This window comes from Aedes albopictus, unplaced genomic scaffold (genome assembly GCF_035046485.1).
Source record: "Aedes albopictus strain Foshan unplaced genomic scaffold, AalbF5 HiC_scaffold_323, whole genome shotgun sequence".
Lineage (NCBI taxonomy): Eukaryota > Metazoa > Arthropoda > Insecta > Diptera > Culicidae > Aedes > Aedes albopictus.
Genome location: NW_026917116.1, coordinates 1 through 22,817, shown reverse-complemented (window position 1 = coordinate 22,817; position 22,817 = coordinate 1). Strand labels below are relative to the sequence as shown.

At 45.0% G+C, this 22,817-nt stretch overlaps 2 protein-coding genes across 2 annotated transcripts; both read left to right on the top strand.

Annotated features, from left to right (window-relative positions):
• Position 1: 1 nt before the first annotated feature.
• On the top strand, positions 2-19,809 carry LOC109432049 (uncharacterized). Its single transcript, XM_029867789.2, has 4 exons — positions 2-230; positions 294-758; positions 18,888-19,454; positions 19,515-19,809. The coding sequence occupies exons 1-4, from the start codon at positions 132-134 to the stop codon at positions 19,668-19,670; spliced, it is 1,287 nt and encodes a 428-aa protein (XP_029723649.2). The 5' UTR covers positions 2-131; the 3' UTR covers positions 19,671-19,809.
• Positions 19,810-20,068: 259 nt separating this feature from the next.
• Positions 20,069-21,938, top strand: LOC109432048 (UDP-N-acetylglucosamine transferase subunit ALG14 homolog). The gene has a single exon (XM_019676898.3). The coding sequence runs from the start codon at positions 20,871-20,873 to the stop codon at positions 21,564-21,566; it is 696 nt and encodes a 231-aa protein (XP_019532443.2). The 5' UTR covers positions 20,069-20,870; the 3' UTR covers positions 21,567-21,938.
• Positions 21,939-22,817: the final 879 nt, after the last annotated feature.

The following is a 22,817-nucleotide window of genomic DNA, read 5'->3' as shown; positions in this document are numbered from 1 at the left end:
AATTTTATAAACAAAACGTGCTCGCGTTCGGTTCGGTTGGTTCTGGGTGCAATAATTTCGGAAAATTCTGATTAATTTCCAACTCCAGCATCGGTTATTCGTTAAAAAAGTGTTCAATAGACTGTCATTCAATGCACATCACTCGAACTCGTGCCAAAAAGATGCCCAAAAGGACGCACGCCCAGCGGAAAGTTTATCCAAAATGTTCCATCACGCAGCTGCCGGACAAGGTAAGTGACGTCACGTCGGTCACGCAGTGTGAAATATTTCATTCATCCTCTTCCCACCCACAGCTTCTGATGTGCATCTTCCGGCAGCTGCCGCGGTACGCTATCCTCCCGGCAACGGAAGTCTGCACCCGCTGGTTCGCATTGATCAGTTCTAGCGACCTACTGCACGGCTTCACGCTCCGGGTCGATCTTGCCCTGCTGCAGGACGAGCATAATTCCGTGCTGGAGTACGAGTACTTTCTGAATCGATCGGTCCGTCCCTATCGGAAGATGCAGGTCGTGATCCGTGATCATCGGTCGTTCGTGGTGGCCGTGATGGCCCTGCGCCGGTTCGGTCCGCACTTGACCGATTTGAGCTTGACGTTGGACCACCGGTGCGTGTATCCGTCGTATATGCAGCTGCACTTCACCCGGATGAAGGATATAGAGATGGGTTTGGAAGAACACCAGCAGATGCTGTGGGAGCAGGAGATCGAAAGCTACGATCGATGTTTGGTGCTGATCGCGCTGTCCAAGGAGAAATTGAAGGTAGGGTAGCTACAAGTTAAGTTCTATTGCTGAATTTCTCGTTGATCAACATCAGCAAACTTGATTATCTTCGATAAGTAATAACTTCTTGCTTCCCATCCTCCAAATTAATTGATGAGCCCGAAAATTAATCAGGGATTAGGTATTTCAAGAGCCCCTACAGGGATTCCAGTAAAAGATCTTTCGAGGATTCTTATGGGCCATGGTACGAGTAACCATAGAAACGACCAATCAACAAGCCAAAGATTTTTTTTCCACTTCAAAATTTGTTCACACTTGAGATTTAGAAGATGTTTCAAGACAGCAGAAACAAAACCAGACGTTCCGGTGGCAGTGATAACCAAAACGGTAATGGAAATCAAGCCAGAAGCGGATACGATGGTAACGAAAGACGAAGTGAAGAAGCTGTTTGGTTGTAAATGCAGCCTTGGAGGTGCATCACACAGCTCAGTGGAGCTGAGTATCAACTGGTACGTAAATATGGTGGAAATAGCTGTTTTTATTTTCAACAGAAGCTAGTGGTAGTAGCGGAGGAGGACAAGCGGATATTGCTCCGAAGATTCTAGGCGGTGGTATGTTTTTCATATCGATGGAAAAATTGAAAAAGCGCGTAAACTACGTTTCGTGGTCATTTGTCATGCGGATGGTAATGATCCGCTAAGGAACGTGGCCAACGGTGGACGCTCCAGAATGTACCGAGGTAAACGTGAATCTGTCGAAACGAGCTCTCGCGATTATCTGTCTTAGTATCGAACCACGTAATCATAGCCTGGCAAAAGATCATGGATCATAGAAGGCAAAGACGCACGAAGCGTGGTCAAGTCTCAAGACGGCATTCCAGGCAGGACGGGCAGGACGCCAAAGATAAACCTACTACGCAAACTGACGTGTTTGCAGTCAGCATCGGCATATCTACAAGTCCGGAAGGTTCTTCAACATTGCTTAGGCGCCACTTCATGTCGTAGGTCCCTTTCAAATAGCGTACAACTCTCTTCAGTTCATTCCAGTCCTGCTGCGATGGATTTGCTGTCTTCCGGCTCAATATTGATATTGATGCTGAAATATCCGGTCTTGAAAAATAAAAAAGCTTTCCAACGATCTGTTAATACAACTTGTGGAGTTTTCACATCCATTCTTGTTGACAGCATGTGTAATATGATCCATCACAACCACACCGCCTACTCGATGGCATCGAAACTACCACATCTTCTTTTCTTTCATGTTGGGCTTCGATGTTTCATAGTGGTCTACAAGAACGTCTTACACCGTTGATATTTGGCCAAGTTCAGTAGTGACAGCTGTATCGTTCTAGTCTTGGCTGCTACAGATATCAAAGATGCGGAACTCTTATTTTTTTATTAGTATTCCAGCCTTAAGTTATTCCCATTGTTGTACCGCACGTTCCACGATATCATGCGTTTTTGATAATTTATCCCCGTTATCATTTGGTTTAGCCGGTTTAGCATTGCCACGTTACTCAGCAATGAACTACAGCGTAGAGCACAGCGTTTTTGATTTATGCATTTGCTGTAATCAATATTATTACAATGTTTTCTGAACAGGGCAGATAAGATTTGTTACATTTTTACAATTACCGGATCTGACAGCTTGAAACTGCCACTTCAGTTGTTGCCTTATAATACCAGCAATTCTCGTGGACTCGACAGATTGAGTCCGTTATTTCAGCAACTCCCATCTGTTTTTTTTTAACCAACCACCGGACCCGACAGCTCGAAACTGCCGCTACGGTTGCTCCCTTCTAAGGTGAGCAATTTGTCGCTGGACCTGACAGATCGAATCCGTCGCTTCAGCAGCTCCCTACTAAGGCGAGCTTCTTTCCTGACAACAACCGGACCCGACAGATCGTATCTGTCGCTACGGTAGCTCCCTTTTGAGGTGAGCATTTTATTTCTAGCCCCAACGGATCGTATCCGTTGCTACGGCAACTTTTGTTTTTACATTCCCGGCTATACTGGCCGGATTTATATCCCTTTGCCTACTTCAGGGCGAGATTTTGTTTTGTCTGACCCGATCAGATGCTATCCGTCGGGAATCAGACAGTATATATAATTGCCAAACTTTCTCCTTCTTACCGATGATGTAACGATCTTCCTTCCTGGGCCAGAAAACGAGGCAAGGATCAGTTTCTTCCGGATTTTCTTTATAGCAACTCAAGTCTTGCCAAAGAGAAGCTTGTGGTACTGTAACTTGATGAGTATTTCGGCAGGTGCAGGAAAAGAACTTAATCTTGTAGACACGCTTCAACAGATGATTCGGATGTTCAAAGTCTTCAGCAGGAAACATGGCTTAACCTTTGTTCCGTACCGGAAGAAGTTTATTACGCTGCAGAAATCATTTTTAAATCGAATTTGTAAAACACTATTTTGTATCAAGACCTTTTTGTATGTCATGCTTGGTTTAGGTCCTTTTCGTATGTTATTCTGTATATTTCTAAATTTACGTTTAAACGCGCCCGTCTTCCTACTCGCTCACTCACATGTGAATTGTAAACAATGAGTGAGAGCGCTGATCGCTAGTCTGCCGGTTTGACAGCTAGGATAGGTAGCACCAATATGACAGCAGGCGACCGTAAGCACCAACCACGAAAGCTCCTGAAAGTTCTGGATGCACGCTAACTGGAAGATACCCGAAAGTTCGAGAAGTACCCCAAATGGGTATAAATAGCGCAGTGCAACCAGACCGGAGTTCAGTTTCATTTCAACCGCGAATATAATCGTACCAAAGTGTAAAAGTGAACAGAAAGTGAAAATAAAGAGAAAGTATCGAAGTGTAAAGTGAAGTAGTGTTTCTATTCCAAGTCCAAGTGTCAAGACCAAGTGAAGTGTTCAAGTGCTCTCCAGTAAGGAAATCGTCTCACACGTTCAAGAAGTATTTCCAACCCAACGGTTTCCTTACATTCCAAGTTCGAACCATACAGTCCACTGCCAAGAAGGGAGTCGTCCACCAAGTCTACGAAGTTCCTCCTATCCAGCGATCTCTCTTTTCCAATTCCACCAGCCAGTGTGGAACAACCTTTTCATCATCTGCTGCAGCACTTCTTTCGTCTAACACGGCCAATGGATCCGTCCTGAATCCCAACCTTGTCGCCAATGTGGAGTTTTCACATCCATTCTTGTTGACAGCATGTGTAATATGATCCATCACAACCACACCGCCTACTCGATGGCATCGAAACTACCACACAACCAGTCTTCCCACAAACTTGACACATGTTCAACTTCTGTACGTTTTCTCGCACTTGTGTTGAACATCAAACGTCAAACATCGGAGTACCCGTGTTTGCTACCGTACTCCGTACCGAAGAGTACTCAAGTACAAAACTTGTGTACGTACAGAAGTACAAAACGAAAATCGATCCGAGCACAAACCGAGAATGAAACCCGAAGCAGCGTTCGGATTGGCAAACGATTGGTGCCGAACTGTCAATCGTCGTTCGAGAAAGTTCTTTTTTGCGTGATTGCTTCCCACTTCGTTTCGCAGGGTACACATGTACTGTACATATGTTCGAACTTGTGTTTGAAATGAACTTTGAACATAAGTACACGTTTGGGTACTGATTTGTGTGTTGCGGTACGAACGCACAGTCAGAGTACAGGCGGAGTATAAATACAGCAGTACTTAGCGAGTTTGGCGTTCGTTTGGGAAGACTGCACACAACTGATTGTCCGGGATTGAATTTTCTTGATCAGCATGTTTCTCGTAATCAGGATCCATCGGAATATTTGATGGCTTTGCTTCTTGGAGGCTGGCACATTAAACAACATCAGCTATGTACTTGCGTTGACTGATGACGTAATCGCCGGTATCGTTACGTTCCACCAGTCCCAAATATCATCGAATATCTCCAAGGCTTTTAATTTCGAACTCGTTCTTCAAGGTTCTTTCCAGGATGTCCACGAACGTCCGATCTTCACTGGCCGCTATGAGGTCATCCACATAAATAAGCACGTAACTCCACCTGCCATTCACGCATTTCCGGTACAAGCATGGGTCAGCTTCGCCTTGTTGGTAACCAATGGACAGCAATACTTCGTGAAGCCGTTGATTCCAGGCAAGAGCTGCCTAGCCTGTTTCAATCCGTATAAGCTTTTCTTCAAGCGGCAAACCTTGTTTTCGGCATTCTTGACTGCAAACAAAGGAGGTTGTTTCATGAACATCTCCTCCTCAAGTTGCCCATGGAGAAAAGCGGTCTTCGCATCAAATTGTTTCATAATCATTTGTCGCTTGACAGCCACACTCATCAGCGCCCGGAAAGTTTTTTGTCGAACGACGGGCAAAAACTTCATAGTAGTCTGTACCGTAACGTTGACTAAATCCTTGGGCCACTAATCTCGCCTTGTATCATTGAACTTGTCCGTTCGATTTTCGTTTCTGTGTGATAACCCATTTGCAGCCAATAGCACGTTTCCCTGGGGGCAGGTCAACCAGTTTCTAAGTTTGATTCGGCTTGATAGACTGCAATTCTTCCATTATTGCCTCTCGCCACTGTACCTTCTATGGGCGTAACAGTGCTTCACCTGAACTTCAGCTTCTACACTACAAGCATACTTATTTGGCATCTCACCTCTGGTAGATCGGGTTGATCGTTGCAACTGCTCGGTTTCATTATTCACTTTAAGCTCCACAAAGGTGTCTGCACTGGATATACTTGTGTTCATCATCGGAGAACCAGTATTTTTCGTCAGAATCATTCGCAGCTCCACATCCAAGTTGACGATCACCTTCAGGATCAACATCACCACTAGCTTGCAATGGCATAACAACTTCACCTGCTTCTCACCAGGAACGTGGCAGTATACACCAGTACCTACCAAAACGTCGAATGTGCTTGAGACTTGGTTTCGATCCGAACCATCGTTCATAGGGAGCTCCTTCAATTGCTTTTGACGGTACATACATAGTAGATTTGTAGATAATTCGCTGTCATCACTGCTCCTCCACCAAAAACGTTTGTGCAAACCAGTATCAATCAACATACACCTCGCCATCTCAACCAAACTTCTACTCTTGCGTTCTGCTGTTCCATTTCGCTCGGGCGTGTATGGTGCAGTGTACTGACGCTTGATCCCATTTTGTTTCAGATAGGCTTTCACATTGTGTCCGGTATACTCGTCGCCACGATCCAGGCGTATGATCTTGGAAATTCGTCCAAACTGAGTCTTCGTCATTTCTACGAACTCTTTCAGCTTCGATAGTACATCTGACTTCCTGCGCAAAACTTTGCAGCTATGGTCGTCTATCAGTGTTAGGAAAAACCTCCTTCCTCCTGGAGTTGCAGTTCGCATGGGACCACAAACGTCACTGTGCACTAATTCCAGAATTTCGCTTGACTTGCTCTGGGATTCCTTCGGAAACGGAAGTCGGTGCATTTTTCCTTGTATGCAAACTTCACATTCACTGCTGCAGTCACACATTTTGTACTTCACGCTAATCAATCGCACAACTTCTTCACAGCTTCACAATCACGGTGGCCGTGATTGCCACCGATGCCATTCATGGATACAATGTTCTCCAAACGTAACCAATGATACGGATTGCTTCAACGTTTCCAGGACAAACAAGTTGTTTCGCTGTTTCGCTATGTCTCCAATGACTCCGTTTTGTGGAATTTTCGCATCGTTTCGATCAAAACTCACCCTTTTGTACTACCTAAACGCTTCACTAACATCAGGTTTGATTTCATTTCTGGTACAAACAATACCGCATCCATCGTAACAGTTCGCTTCTTACCAGCATGATCCAGCAATTCAAGCTTCCCAGATCCACGGTCAGAGGACTTCACTTTGGTTCCGTTTGATACCCAAATGTCTTCACGTACACCTTCATCAATTGAATCGAAAAAACTTCGGTAGTTTGCGATGTGGCAGGATCCAACGCTTATCTTGAGCACCTGTATCTTCAACGCAGAATCCACAATGCTCGTCATCGTCGCCTTGATGCACATTGTTGGCTTTCTCCTTAGGAATTTTCGTTTTATTTTCCTGGGTTTCTCTCCAGGACTTGAATTTCTGACAATCTGCCTTTTGATGATCGTGTTTCTTGCAGAAAAAACATTTCATGACCTTTGGATCGGTTTGGAGCGCCGTTTCTGAGTCTTCAATGTTTCTACGATTTCTCCGCTTACTCCACTCATCAACTAGCTTACCTTTCACAAGATCCAGCGTCAAATCGTCTTTAAATCTAGCCACCAATGCAGTCACAAGCGCATCGTATTTTTCAGAGAAACTGCTGAACATGATTGCCACCAGCCAACTTTGATCCAGCACCTTGTCGGGCTGAAGTGCGTTGAGCTTGTCGAATAGTTCCACCAATCTTCCGATATGGATCTCCATGTCACCGTTGTTCTCCAGTCGCAACGCACAAATCCCACGCATGATCGAGACCTTGGTGCTCAGAGTCCGCTTTACATGGCAATTCTCCGAACTTTTCCAGGCTTTAGCTGCAGTCTTGGCCTTCCTAATATGGACGAGCTGACTGTCTTCAACGGCTAAACCAACTGTCGCTAGGGCTTGTTCGTCTTTTTGCAGGAGCAGGGTTCGGCTTCGGTTTATTGACGAGCTTCCAGCAACCTTCCTTGGTCAGAAGAAACATCATTTTGAAACTCCAGTTGTCGAAATTTGAGCCGTTCAACTTCGGGAAACAAACCATCCGATCGCCCATTTTGATCTACCGCTCCTGGATTCGTCTTCTTCAAAAAATCTTCAACAACCTTGATCTTGTTTCGGATTCACAGCCGAGAGCCCATAACCTCTTGGAAAGCAAGTGTGGATTTGAACCGGGCAAGTAAAACTGAGACTAACAATATAACGTCTTTATTAGTTGAAGGTTTCAATCAGAATGAAGAACTTAATGAACATTACAAATGTCTTCAAAAACAGATGATTGCTGCGATAAGCTATTTTACGAGACGTTCTACCGGTGGGCCGCTCATTGTTATTGTTTACATTTGATGTTTTTGCTTTCGCGAAAAGTAGCGTAACATTTGGTGAGCGCCAATCAGATTTTAGCTGGCAGAGATGTTTCGGTTTCTAATGTGGCATGTATCAATCCCCCGAGCTGCATCATGTTACTAGCAGATGAAAAAACATCCCCACGGTCTACGGGTATTGATTATAGTGGACGGATTGACGCACTTTCGCAGCTAAATGAACCCCGTTTGTTGGATGGGCCTGTATCACATGTTATGCTAGCGAAAATGTAAATAAATGGGCCCAGCGGTTGGACTTCAAAACTGGTAAACATTCAAAAACCGCTGATTTGAAACGTCTCATAAAATGCCTTATTGAACAATCTCAAGTTGTTTATATGATGGCGCTATCCAACAGTATCGGTTTCACCAGTGACCTGTGATCGAAGAATTTACAAGGGCTATTGCATAAAATTGTCGAGGGAATCGTGTGTGGTCAAGGACGAAGCAACGGGAGAAGTTAAAATTCTAAAAGGCAAGCAACTGTTGCTTTATCGACCGCGGAAGCGGAATACATGGCATTTTCCACGGTCAGTCAAGAGGCCCTCTGGTGGCGAGGGTCCATCCGTGAGGTGTACGGTATCGACGAGTCCCTGGTCATCAAGTGCGACAACAAGAGCTCAATTTGCCTGGTTGAGAAGGAGGTGGGCTAATCGACGTGCGACAAAACTTCGTTCAAGAACAAGTAGAGGCGAAGTCGATCAAGCTGGAACACGCGGCTGCCAATCTTCAGGCGGCGGATATCCTGACCAAGGCGTTTCCTGGACATAAACTGCAACAAGATAGGAAGTTATTAGAGGATAGGATGTGACAACAGAAATTCGCCTGCCTTGTTATTTTTTCATTCGATTTCGTCGACGATGGAAATCCAGTGCTGTCACATTTCTTTATTCCAAATCTTTCAAACGATTTAAATTTAAGGATTGAAGCTTAGATGTATATTTCGCACCGTATATGGTATACCATTATTTGCAATTGGAATAGCATAACTAACAACACTGCCAAAGCAATAACAAAGCGGTCTGAACGCAGCAAACCGATATCAATTTCGACCAATCAGCGACTGGTCTCCGTTTGACAGCAGAATGGTCTCAAATCGGCTGACTACGTGACGCATCCTATCCTAGGTTATTGGGTTTAATACAAATACACACTTAAGGGGGGGGGGGTGTTAACATAGTAAGTATTACAACCGCACAATATTCCGGATCAAGTATACAGACAAACAATTGTAATTACTTAGAATGAAAACTATTTATTTAACTTTAACTTGTTTTACAGAGAGTCAATATAGAAACGATGTTGCTCTCGTGGTTGCTCTTCTGTTCTGACGTGTTCGCCGAGCAGTCGTAGCGTCGACGGAAGTAGCTCGTTTTCTCTCGTTGCGGTTGGCAGCGTCCAGTGCTGCCGGATCGACTGCTAGGTTATAACAGTAAGCATTGGATTTGTATCCCCTCAATAAATCATTCGTTGTTAGTCACTACAGTTGGTCAGACGCTTTTCATTCTATCACTCTTTACTAAATCTATGTGAAACTGTGGAAACTTTACAGAGATCTGAGTGAAGATTATTTATTAAGTTTCATCAATATGGCCTAATAACTGATGATTTTTTACTAATCTACTACATTTCATTTTCATTTTTCATTTTGCAGCGTTTGGTGGGGCAATGAAAGCGCAAATCAGTCCAAAGCCGATGATAAGGAGCAGTGTTGGTAAAAACTCAAATTCTCAAATCTCATGGTTGAGTTGTTTCACGTGCGATTCTTGACTCGCCAAACTCATCGCCGAAAAAATCATGCATGAGTTAACTCATGATTACACTCATTGCTTTATTTCTGGGTGTTGTTATTATTTACATCGAAGTTTTTAGGATTGCATGATAGAAGAAAAGCATATCTAGCGTACAACAACATTGGATGTCGTTCAAATTGATATGAATTCGTTTTACAAGCAAATGAGATTTCGGCGCTTGACTCGTGAAAGCGAGATTTTGCATGAAAAACTCGCGCGTGAGAAAACGATTCAGAATCGCGCACGAGTTTGCTCACGCAGGAGCGGCTCATGAGTGTGCTTTGAGTGTGAGTTTACCAACACTGATAAGGAGGGGTAATGGCTGAATAGTCTTTGTTGAGTACGAAAGTCATCTTTCACGCGTTGGACCAATTATTGAAAGCAGCCTTTTTATGCTAGCAGCTTCAATGCTGTAATTCAAATCATTTTATTAAGGTGAAGGTTGCTCGAGATCATAATAATGAGCTTGGCTCCCGCTCTAATAACCCTCTCAACCACCCACTCAAAACAAACAAATCAGACGGCGCACAGTGTAGTGTGACTTGGTCAAATAAACTAACAAAAACGTTCCAAAATGAGCTATATTAAAATAGCAGTTGTACCTTTGAATTTTGGCACACATATGATTTATTGCATATGCCCACCAACACAATTTGTTCTTATAAAATATTTTTAAATTTATGTAAACCCTTACCTTGTCCAATATTTTCACCAATTATCCCATTGTGCACCACTTTATTTACGTTTTTGTTGACAACTCTCTCCTCTCTTCTCTCGTACTTTTTCTCTCTGACCGTAGAAAACTACCGTGTTATGGGGTGACATTAATTGATGTAATTTCAACTCATAAACAGCGAACGATTGTTCTGTTATCTATTGAAATCACATTGGAAGTATGATATTTAAAATAGTTACAAAGATTAACAAAATAACAGCCTTGTTTCGTGATAAACATGAACTGCGGTTTTATCAATTTCACCGTACGTTGAACAATACCACCCAGTTAACGGTACGCTTTTCCGTTTTAGCGAACCGCGATGTAAATTGATCCGGGTTTTCGGCCACGAAAGTGGAAAACGCGTAAGTTTTTCGCGATAAACGGTAGGTCAGGCGAAAGTGCGGACAATTTCACGTAATCGATCAACTTATTACAGTGCTGTGTTGTGTAGAAGACTGTTAAAAAGTGTTTTGAAAATAAGGGTGACGCGCTTGTCGAAGAAAAAAAAGTGCAGTGTGTGCTACATTTTGGCACGAAATTGTGAAAATATTGTGAAAATTGAAAAGCAGTACTTCCTGACGGATGAAAAATATAGTTGTCTACCACAAGTAGCAACCTGAGTGCAATTTGAGAAGGTAAGCAAGTATAATTTTGAGAAATTGTTCGCTAACTTCCGCGCTTCTCGACGACTATGGTGAGGGGAGGGAGGTATAAGGGAGAGAGTGGCGGCCATACTCGCTGCCATTTTGTAACCCCTGCAACTATGTCCTTAAATACATCTTATTTCCTAATAAATATTTACATACGTTTTGGTTTTTATATAGCGCTCTTCATGAAGACGACTTCCTATCAACAGTGTTACTTTTAACTACTACTATCTACACTCATCAGTCCGTGTTCCCAGTTTCACGCAGCGTTTTCACCACAACAGTCTTTGCTGGCCACATAAACGCCATGGGATAGGAAAAGAGTATTTTGGTCTTGATTTTGGTGTAAGATTAGGGTGTTGGTACAGACTTGACAATATCAATGCTATTCAGATGCAAAATAATTTTAAGGCTCAATAGTGAATCGCATACCTTCCAAAACTAAAAAAACAATAATCCACAAAATGCCGAGCAAGTCATAGAAAGAAAAAGCGTCAATTATAACAAACGGAAACTTCTATCCTCTCTGACTCGCCAGTTACCCCGAAAAAAATGTCTCTTCAGTTCTGGAAAATATATTATCCCCAGTTAAGCCTGCAATCGAATTGTCCGCGTGGTCTTGTAGTACCCCTAGGTAAGAACCAGTCATTGCCATACATATTAAATGCTAGACATGACCCCATGGATAGCATTTGCATATGTAAAAGCTTTGCTGATGTGACTTTCCTATTAGGCAATTCTCTCATCTCATGTTTGTCTTCAAAACCTTGTCAAGCTTAGAAAATTGAAGTTAATAAACAATACATTACAAGGTTCGAATTCCCATAGAATGAGATCATTCATTCGCACTACAACACCATAGGAGATAATATCACATTGGCTGATTACAGTACAAAGGCGAAAAATCTTCCTTTTCCACCCTATCCGCAACCCGGGGATGCGCCCTGTTGGATTTCGAAAGCCTCGGAGAATATTACAAACCTTCAATGGCATTCCCATACACTAACCCACATTGCCCATTCAGGGGTCTGACTGGGTCTATTACCCTCCCTCAGTTTGTAATATTCTCACCAACTTGGAATTATATTTTCCCGGCACATAAATGACTTCGACAAATGTTCGATATACTATGCAGCATCATGATCAGTATAACTATATCAGATGATTTGAAGATCTGATTTTTACAGAATTGTTTGCCATTGATTATACATTCAGCTATTCCAATCATTACTGCAAAGCACATCGATCACATGCCTGAAATCAAAGCTTCCTGGAAGATATAATCCAAGCCCAGGGATGATTTTTTACTAATCTACTACATACATACTATTTAATGTCATGGCATGGTTAGTATCGCACTTGCTTATGCCTACTTTAACAGGCACTTCGTCTGCGATAAGAACCCTTGGTTTTGTTCCATCCAGTGTTGCGCGTAATTTCGACGGAAAACTATTTTCTAAAACATTATATGTCAAAGTTCATTTATTTTCAATCAATCGTACACTGCTTAAGAATCAATGAACTGATGATGAGTTTGCAAGTTATACTCCCGACATTTGTCCAGGATTTAATTCAGATCTGCTTTCTAACGGATTTTTCAATCATTTAGTACCTATGAATATGTGATGTTAGCGTCGAAAATGTTAGAGTTTAAAGGTTTAAACATCACTATCACTGAAATAAATTTTGTTGTGGAAACTACCGATTCCATAGTAAAATTACTAACCGTACCTATGATTCTCAACTGACAACAAAATCTGTTAAGGTGACTGAAATATGCTTGAAATTACAATGCATTGTAGTAAATTCAACTAAATGCATAGTCGTCTCAACAACAAAACATTGTTATTTTTTCCAAGGCTCACATTTTACAACACAGTATGGTTAGAAATACAATGCTGATTTGTTAAATTAAGATTATTTTTGGTAATGTTAACTGCACTGCTAGTTAAGTTGACAGTGTTTTAGTGGAATTAACTGGAAATTGTTGTCGGTTGAGAATCATAGGTACGGTTAGTAATTTTACTATGGAATCGGTAGTTTTTACAACAAAATTCATTTCAGTGTACCAAGGAAGTGATGTTTGAATTCTAACTACATAACTACTGGAAAACAATATGCTCGACGAATATCATATTTTGATATTAAGCTTCTAGAACAGGCCTGCCCAACCTTTTTCGGCCGCGGGCCACTGGTGAAACTGCATACCAGTCGACGGGCCAGAAATAAAAATTCGTTAATAATACATTATTTTTTTTATCTTTTCTGAGCATGGCTAGATAATAGAAAAGAACTTTTTTGCAGTTTAATGTTTCTAATGAAATTTGAAAGATTTTTTGATTTCTTGCAAAATATTGGAGCTTGACAAAGTATTTAGGAAGTTTCAATAACATGTTTCAATAACAATGTGGTACCAGACAGAGCTATTGAATAGCACAAAAAAATCTCTGAAAACTTCAATAATTGTGCTTAAATTTTTCATGTTTTTCCTAAATTAAGTTTATGGCGTAATCTTTCTATTTTGTTTTATTGTCGTCGCGGTTAAAACCCGAAGTTTCCCCACACCCGACAATCGAATTTTCTCAAAATCCATACGTGAAACGTAACGTCAGACGTAGTGCGCTGGACAGTGGACCTGGCCCTCTATCCAGTGCACTATACCCGACGTACGTCCGACATACGGATTAGGAGAGAAATCGATTTTCGCGTGTCAAAAATTCAGATTTTCAACTGCACGAACAATACAATCTTATCAAGCGAATTTTCACATTACACATTATTTTATTGTTAAGAATCTTTTACTTCAATTCTGTAGGACACTCAAACCGAATGCTTGTATATTTTTAAATCTTTTAAAAAAATTACAAAATATACTCTAAAAAGTCATTTTATTTTTTTAAATTATTAAAATACATTTCCATTGAAAAAGGAAAATATTCAGAATAATAATAACTCGGGCTAAATTCTAATATCATTTTTGTCCAATCGTGCCGCGGGCCGCACTAAATGTTCTCGCGGGCCGTACGTTGGGCAGCCCTGTTCTAGAATAAGCTATAGTGTTATGCCACCAACGTGTGCATGACGAAATATGGATCATAGTCACCCATGCCCATTGCCATGGGTGAAGATCAACAAAATGAAAATTTATTTGTCACTTCTAAGCAAACCACCAAACTGAACAGATGAAATAAATTAGCTCTTAAACTAGAAGTACAGTTTTTCTTTATCTTCAAGAAAGAAGGAACGTAACAAAAGTTGGCGACGAGGAAAAGTTCCTGTTATCCCGGAAGCGAATTCAAGCCCTGTTCCTGCCAAGCATCAAGACAAATTCCGTTCCACCACTGAAGCCCTCAACCCAGTCAAGAATCAAGAATGGCCGACGCCGATCTGAAGCAAGCGATTCTCCGGCTGACGGATCTCATCGCAACCCAGCAGCAGCAGATTGCAGCTCTTCAGCAGGGTAACGCCAATCAAGCTGGAAGCGAGAAGATCATCGAGTCACTCTCCACCGGAATCGACGAGTTCCAATACGATCCGGACGGCGGCATCTTTTTCGATTCGTGGTACGCTCGGTACGAGGACGTGTTCAAGGAGGACGGTAAGCATTTGGACGACAAGGCGAAGGTCAGGCTGCTTCTGCGGAAAATCGGTACGCAGTTCCATGAACGCTACGTGAACAGCGTTTTGCCGAACCATCCGCGGGATTTTGGATTCGAAGACACCGTGAAGAAGCTGAAGAAGCTGTTCGGACGCCAAAAGTCCCTCTTCAACGCTCGGTACCAGTGTCTTCAATACGTGAAGAACGACGCCGATGATTTTTCGTCATACGCCGCGTCGGTCAACAAGCACTGTGAAGCGTTCCAGATGGAAAAACTGTCCAGCGACCAATTCAAGACTCTCAGGTTCGTATGCGGTCTCCAGTCACCGCGCGATTCGGACATCCGGACCAGACTGATCGGAAAGTTGGAAGCTGAAGAAAACGCGCCGCCCGCCGACGGTGCCACTCTCAAGCTTGAAAATCTGGTTGAGGAGTGCAACCGCATCATCAACCTCAAGCAAGACACCCAGATGATCGAGAAAGGCTGCGGGGACAAGTCAAACGTTCACGCAATTTCTCGCCATCATCGTACTTCAAGTCGGAAGGAGAAGAAGTCGCAGTCACCGAAAACACCTTGCTGGTTCTGTGGGGATCTACACTACGTCAAGGAGTGTCCCTACCAGTCGCATACCTGTACGAAGTGCAAGCGGAAGGGCCACAAGGAAGGCTACTGCTCCTCATCCGAAAAGAAGTCATCGAAGCAGGTCGACAAACCGAAACCGAAAGACGTCGTCAAGTCCAAAGGTATCTCGGTTAAGCGAGTTGACCTCACGAAGAAGCGGAAGTACGTCAAGATCGAAATCAACGGTTCGCCCGCAACGTTGCAGCTCGATTGTGCCTCCGACATCACCATTATTTCCAAGCGCACTTGGACATCCGTGGGCAAGCCTGTCATCAATCCATCGGAAGTCGACGCCGTGAGTGCCTCTGGTGACAGCATCGGGATCCTAGGTGAGTTCAACGCCGAAATCACCGTTCAAGACGTGACAAAATCTGGCCGCATTTTCGTCACAAGCAATCCGGATCTCAACGTACTCGGAATCGAAACAATCGATCAGTTCGATCTCTGGTCGGTTCCATTCAGCTCGTTGGTCAACAACATCCAGCAAAACTCGAACGCAACGATGCAGAAACTTCATGCCAAGTTTCCTGAAGTGTTCCAGTCCACGCTCGGATGCTGCTCAAAAGCGAAGGTAACACTCTATCCGAAGCCAGACGCACGCCCTGTGTACTGCCCCAAGAGACCGGTTGCCTACGCTGCCCTCCCGAAGGTTGATGCTGAGCTGCAGAGACTTCAAGATAACGGCATCATTTCGCCAGTCCAGTTCTCCGATTGGGCTGCTCCCATAGTCGTGGTTCGCAAGTCCGATGTCTCCGTACGTATCTGTGGTGACTATTCCACGGGTCTCAACGACGCACTCGAGTCGGATCGCCATCCGCTACCGCATCCGGACGACATTTTTGCTGAACTAGCCGGCTGCCGTTACTTCTCCTGCATCGACCTATCGGACGCCTATCTCCAGGTCGAAGTAGAGGAATCATCACGACGACTGCTCACGATAAACACGCACAAGGGTTTGTTCCAGTACAACCGTTTGCCGCCCGGTGTGAAATCGGCTCCTGGAGCGTTCCAGAGGATCATCGACAGCATGGTTGCCGGCATTCCTGGTGTCAAGCCTTACCTGGACGACATCCTAATCGCTGGAAGGACTCAAGAGGAGCACGACCTCAGGCTTCACGCTGTGCTGCACCGAATTCGTGAGTATGGTTTTCATCTCCGCATCGAAAAGTGTCGTTTCTCCCTGCCGCAGATCAAGTTTCTGGGCCACATCGTCGACAAGGATGGTCTCCGCCCAGATCCAGCCAAAACCAGCGCTATCTCCGAAATGGCACCTCCAACGAATGTATCGCAACTACGATCGTACCTCGGTGCGATTAACTACTACGGACGGTTCGTTGGACAGATGAAGCAACTCCGAGCACCCCTCGATCGTCTACTCAAGAAAGATGCTCCTTGGAAGTGGACTGCTGAGTGTCAAAAATCGTTCGACCGTTTCAAGTCCATCCTGGTCTCCAATCTCTTGCTGACGCATTTCGATCCCAGTAAGGAAATCATCGTGGCCGGAGACGCTTCCAAGGACGGCTTGGGTGCCGTTATCCTACACCGTTTTCCCGACGGCTCCGTCAAAGCCATCGCTCACGCTTCAAGGTCGCTCACACCTGCGGAAGAAAACTATGGTCAAATCGAGAAGGAAGCGCTCGCGTTGGTGTTTGCAGTTACCCGTTTCCACAAGATGATTTTCGGTCGCAGATTCGTGCTACAGACCGACCACAAGCCCCTTCTCAAGATTTTCGGCAGCAAGAAAGGAATTCCCGTCTACACGGCAAATCGTCTCCAGCGCTGGGCGCTTACGATGTTGCTGTACAACTTCGATATCCAGTTTGTTCCAACGGCTAGTTTCGGACACGCTGACCTGCTGTCACGCTTGATGAGCTGCCACAGCAAACCGGACGAGGAATACGTTATCGCTGCTCTCCAGACGGAAACCGACGTGAAGGCAATCCTCGACGACTCTACTTCCCATTTGCCTGTCACAGCACAAATGATCGCCAAAGAAACGCAAGACGACCCGGTCCTTCAAGAGGTAATCAACCACATCAGCAACGGCTGGCCAAGCACGGCAAGCGAGCTCCACACTCCAGCTGTACGTCAATTCTACTCGCGAAGAGAAGGTCTTCAAGTTACCCAGGACTGCATCATGTTCGGCGATCGAGTTGTGGTCCCTGAACGGTTCCGCAAACGCATCATCCGGCAACTCCACCGTGGACACCCCGGGATCGATCGGATGAAATCACTCGCAAGAAGTTTCGTGTACTGGCCGAACATCGACGAGGACGTTGAATCGTTTGTGCGCCAGTGTCGTTCCTGTGCTGCTGCTGCAAAATTGCCCCGCAAGACTACCCTATCATCATGGCCGATACCAACGAAACCATGGGAAAGGATTCATATCGACTACGCAGGACCGGTCGATGGCTACTTCTACCTTGTCGTGGTAGATGCCTACTCAAAATGGCCGGAAATTTTCAGGACCCGTAGCACCACTACCACAGCGACGCTGGAGCTGCTACAAGAAACTTTCGCAAGATATGGCAACCCACATACTCTTGTGTCCGACAATGGTACCCAGTTCGTCAGCGCCAGTTTCAAGCTTTTCTGTGACGAAAATGGTATCCAGCATCTGACGACAGCGCCGTATCACCCACAATCGAACGGACAAGCAGAACGTTTCGTCGACACCTTGAAGAGAGGATTGAAGAAACTTGCCGAAGGGGAAAAGACGGTGACGTTCCAGCACCTTCAGACGTTCCTATCCGTTTACCGGTCAACACCAAACCGAAACGCTCCGGATGGTAAATCTCCTGCGCACCTGTTCCTAGGACGAGAAATGCGGACATCCCTGGATCTCTTGAAGCCGAGTTCTCCGCATCCAACCCTGGTCAACGAGAAGCAGAACGACCAGTTCAACCGAAGACACGGAGCGGTCAAAAGAGCCTTCAATCCGGACGACCTGGTGTACGCGCAAGTACATCGCCGAAACAAAACCGAATGGGTTCCTGGACAGGTCATCGAACGCAAGGGATCAGTGGAGTATACTGTGTTACTCGAAAACGGACGCCTCATCCGAGCACATACGAATCAGCTACGCCACCGGTTCTCGGATGCAAGTGAAGCCGATTCTACACCCAACAACCAACTCCCTTTTGCACTTCTCCTCGACGAATTCCAAATCCAAGTTCCAACACCAGTGGTTCTGGAAGATCCGCTAAAAGAACTGGTTCCCGACGCAGCAAATGTTCCAACTGACGATGACGATGGAAATCAGGACGTGATGACGGATGATGAGCCCGAGGTTCCCACCAGTATTGGTTCGCCGGAACCAGCTCGACAAGGAAGATATCGCAGGCTACCAGCTTGGCTTGCGCCCTACGATCTCTTTTAAAAGGGGGAGATGTTATGCCACCAACGTGTGCATGACGAAATATGGATCATAGTCACCCATGCCCATTGCCATGGGTGAAGATCAACAAAATGAAAATTTATTTGTCACTTCTAAGCAAACCACCAAACTGAACAGATGAAATAAATTAGCTCTTAAACTAGAAGTACAGTTTTTCTTTATCTTCAAGAAAGAAGGAACGTAACATATAGGCAAATAAATCAAACTCTCATCAGATGATAGACAACATTTCATACGGGCTATTTGGCATAATTAGAATGCACATTTTCTATGCCAACTGTCCTTTATGCCGAATGACCTTCTACCAAATCTAGGAAATCCCTGAGACAGACGATAGCATAATTCCTCTTTTTCTTCTCGTGATAGGCCCTAAAACGACAGTCGAACCTCTGGCAGGACGAGGCCAAATACCGCCGCATCGAGGAGGTCTTCCTGGCCTTCGTGTACCGGCAGTGTCTGCAGCTGGAGCGCTTCCACATCAAACGGATCCAAAATCTAAGGGAAACCCGCACCAAAACTCTGCACTACGTCGGTGTCGGAATGGAACGTCTCCAGGAAATGGAGCTCACCGGGACGGGTCTGATCGTCCTGCCGGATTCGTTCCGCCTGCGGAAGCTCACGGTCCAAGGCGTAACCACGGGACACCCGTTCTACGGTGGGTTCGCGGGTGCATTCCCCCTGCTGGCACACCTGGAGATCAGCGACGACATGCAGTTCGACAACGTCTGCCTTTGGAAGATTTGCAAGCGCTGTCCTAGTTTGGAAGATCTGATTTTCGTCTCCGATCGGATAACTAAAGAAGGGTTCTGCTATATGCACCGATTGCAGCGGCTGAGGAAGCTGTCCATCACGTTGACCGGGAAACATCCGGACTGCCAGTTCGAAGGGTGTCGCGCCCTACCGGTGGAGAATCTGTTTGTGTGTTGCAGTGAGGTGAGTTTGCAGGGCAATGGTTGCTTGGATTTTGTTTAATCGAATGTTGTTCTGTAACAGTTACGAGCGGAAACCATTCAGGCTACTTTGACGCAGAACGAAAACATGAAGGAGTTTGTGATTCGCACCAAGAGCTGTATCGAGTACAGTGTGCTGTATCGGCTGCAGCAGCTTAGGCCCACGTGTCGACTGACCTACACGCAAGTGGTTGTGTAGAAGTAGGCGGGGTAAGTTACCCTCAGACGAATGATTCATTTTTTTTAACTTTTGACCATACGTTTCTTGTTACATCTTGTGTCACGTTCTAGAGATACTTGAATAGAATTTTGTTGAACTTTCCCCTTATTTACTCAATCCATTCCGTTTCGGTTAGCTCAAACTTTTATCTGAATAATCGTGATTGTTCCTTATTCTACAAAAATATAAATGATAGAAGTTGCCAATAACAATTATTGTTCCTTCACGGACACCAAATAACGGTCATTTCAAGCACACGGACGCGGATGCTTCCGGCCTGCTTAGATAGATGGCCGCATGCGCAGACAGACCGTCATCGAATGATGATGACACGCGAAGCGAAATCACTTCTGTATACGGGATGTCATCGTGACACTTGGTTCCGAACTTTCCGCGAGTGACAGATACCTACCTACCCAGTTCGCGCAAAGAGACGATTAAAGATTCCAATCGAACGGGCCTACCTACTTGCGTGTTGCAGGAATGTAGTGCGTGTATCCCTTCTCAACTGGCGTTTGAATCTCGCGTAATTTACCCAATCCGTCCGTCCAATGTCCATGACAACCGAGTCTCCGCGCTCGCACGCAGTTTAGATCATAGTAGGCTGTTATTCGGTGCGGTCGTTGAATCTGATCCCGTGGAAGTTTTCGCCACTGCGCAAAAGTAGTGGTATTGACGATCATTGAAGAAGCAACAGTAGGACGCCCCATCCCATCATCATCGTCATCGTCATCACCATCATCATCCAGACAGGCCAGGGAGGGAAGCAAGCAGCAGCTGAGGAATTTCATTCATCCGATCCGAGTTGATCGTTCGTTGTGGTGGTCGTCGTCGTGGCGACGCGAAAGTGTGTGGAAGGTGGAGGTTACCTGTCAACGGGGTTGGCCTTCTTCGATCGCTCGATCGATCGACCGTCGTCAAGATCGCTCTTCTATTGAACCATCAGGGCAGGGGGAAGATTCTGACAAACAGAAGTTGCTGTGCCGTGCAGGGGGGAAGCAAAGCCTGCTACGATCACGACGACAACGACGACGACGACGATCAAGAAGAAGTATATGTAAACAAAAGTGATGAGGTGGACAAGTGGATAATCGAGGACGATCGTCAAGTGCAAAGAGACTCAGTGGTCGTGGTGTTCGGTTCGGGTCGTCAAAGGAGAAAGTTTCGCGTTTTTGGAAGATGATCCTGTGGCTGCAGTTGGTGCTAGTGTTGGCTGGGCTGGTCCTGGTGCGGTTAGTGTATCTGTTGGTCACCATACGATGCACCTCGCGGCGGAAAGACGGAGCTCAGATCGTAGGGGCCAAGCGGAAAGGTCCGGCCAAAACGATGATCGTCATGGGTTCCGGAGGGCATACGGCTGAAATGTTGCAGATTGTAGAACAGCTGGACTTTGCCAAATACGCTCCCCGGCAGTACGTGATCGCCGAGGCCGACAAGACCAGTGTCGTCAAGGTGATCGACGTAGAGGTTCGACGGGAACCGGATCTGGCCAAGCAGCAGTACGAGATTGTGACCATCACCCGGAGTCGTCACGTCCACCAGGGTTACTACAGTTCAATATTCACCACCTTGATGGCCATCGGAAACAGCATCCCGGTGGTGCTCCGGTCCCGACCGGAACTGATTCTGACCAACGGACCCGGAACTTGCGTTCCGGTCTGCCTCGTAGCCTTCCTGACCAAGTTGTTCTTCATCAACCGTAACTGTAAAATCGTTTTCATAGAGAGCTTCTGCCGTGTGAAAAGTCTCTCTCTCAGCGGCCAAATTCTCCAGTGGATAACGGATCTGTTCGTGGTGCAGTGGCCTGGGCTGGCGCAAAACGGTTCCGGCCTCGTCGGTCGGAAGAAGGAATACTTTGGACGGTTATCGTCTTGAGAGAAGCGCTTTTTCGTCGAGAGAGAGAACGTCCCAGTCCACCCGCCCCAAATTGAATCGAAGCAACCCAACCAATCAAAGCAACCTGACCAGATGATCCGTTAATGTGAGAACGACAGAGAGAAGAGGATACGATCGTGCGTGCGTGCGTGCGTGCAAGAGTGAGAGAAACGAATCGCAATGTTCGCGAGAGTGATTTAGTACAGTCTTATGTATCTTTATCAATAATTATCGCCTTTAATTATACGGTTATAAGATTTAGCAGTGCTCTGGTGTATCATTTTTTTTTCTTTTTATACATATAAATATGATGTATTGTCGTCGTAATGTTTTATAAATATTTTATAGGTTCGACTCGTGTAGACACAAAAACCCGCATTTTCTTCAAAGGAAGATGAAAGAAATCAATGTGAGACCGACCTTTGTTCGTGTCGGATTGTTGTGTAAGCATGGCACGGTCCCCCTGAAATGTGCGAGGGAGGAGACAGACCACTCAAAAAACCAATGAAATTCGACAAAAAGCTACATTTAGCGGGTGTTTTATAGCAGTGCTCGTGGTGGTGGAGGAGGAAAGCAAGTTTTTTTTTTCGCGTTGCGAGAACACCGTTTGCTTATACAAACGGTGTCTTCCAGCCACCAGCCATAAAGCAAAGACATGCGAGGCGTTCGTGAGAGTATTCCCGTTAGAAAATAGCGTTAAGCATAAATTTGCGCCTTTGGTTGCTTCCGGTGCGTTGGCTTTTATCTGTGGAGGTACATCTTTTCTTGTCATTTACATTGCGATCGCTGTTTAAAAGTGTTCAATTGATAAATAGGTATCATTAATGAATATAAAACATTACTCAATCCCAGATAACTCCTCGATAATAGGCTGTAGTTTATAAACACTTATTCTTCTTCTTCTTCTTGGCGTAACGTCTCAACAAGCCTGCTTCTCAGCAAGTGTCCTATGAACACTTCCACATGAGAGCTTCCTCTGCCAATGACCATTTTGCATGTGTACATATATCGGAAGTACCACGAAGATACTCTATAACCAAGAAAGCCCTTTACGAAAAGTTCCTGGACCGAGCGGGGATCGAACCTACGCCTTTACAGCTGTGGCTATATGGACCCTTTCATAATACTTATTTATAGCAACTTCTTCAACTACGCCCATTACCTATCTCTGGAATGCTATTCCTGTTAAGTCTTGCAGACAAGTTTAAGCATTTGCTACACATAAAATGCGCAAAAATAAAACCTAACTCA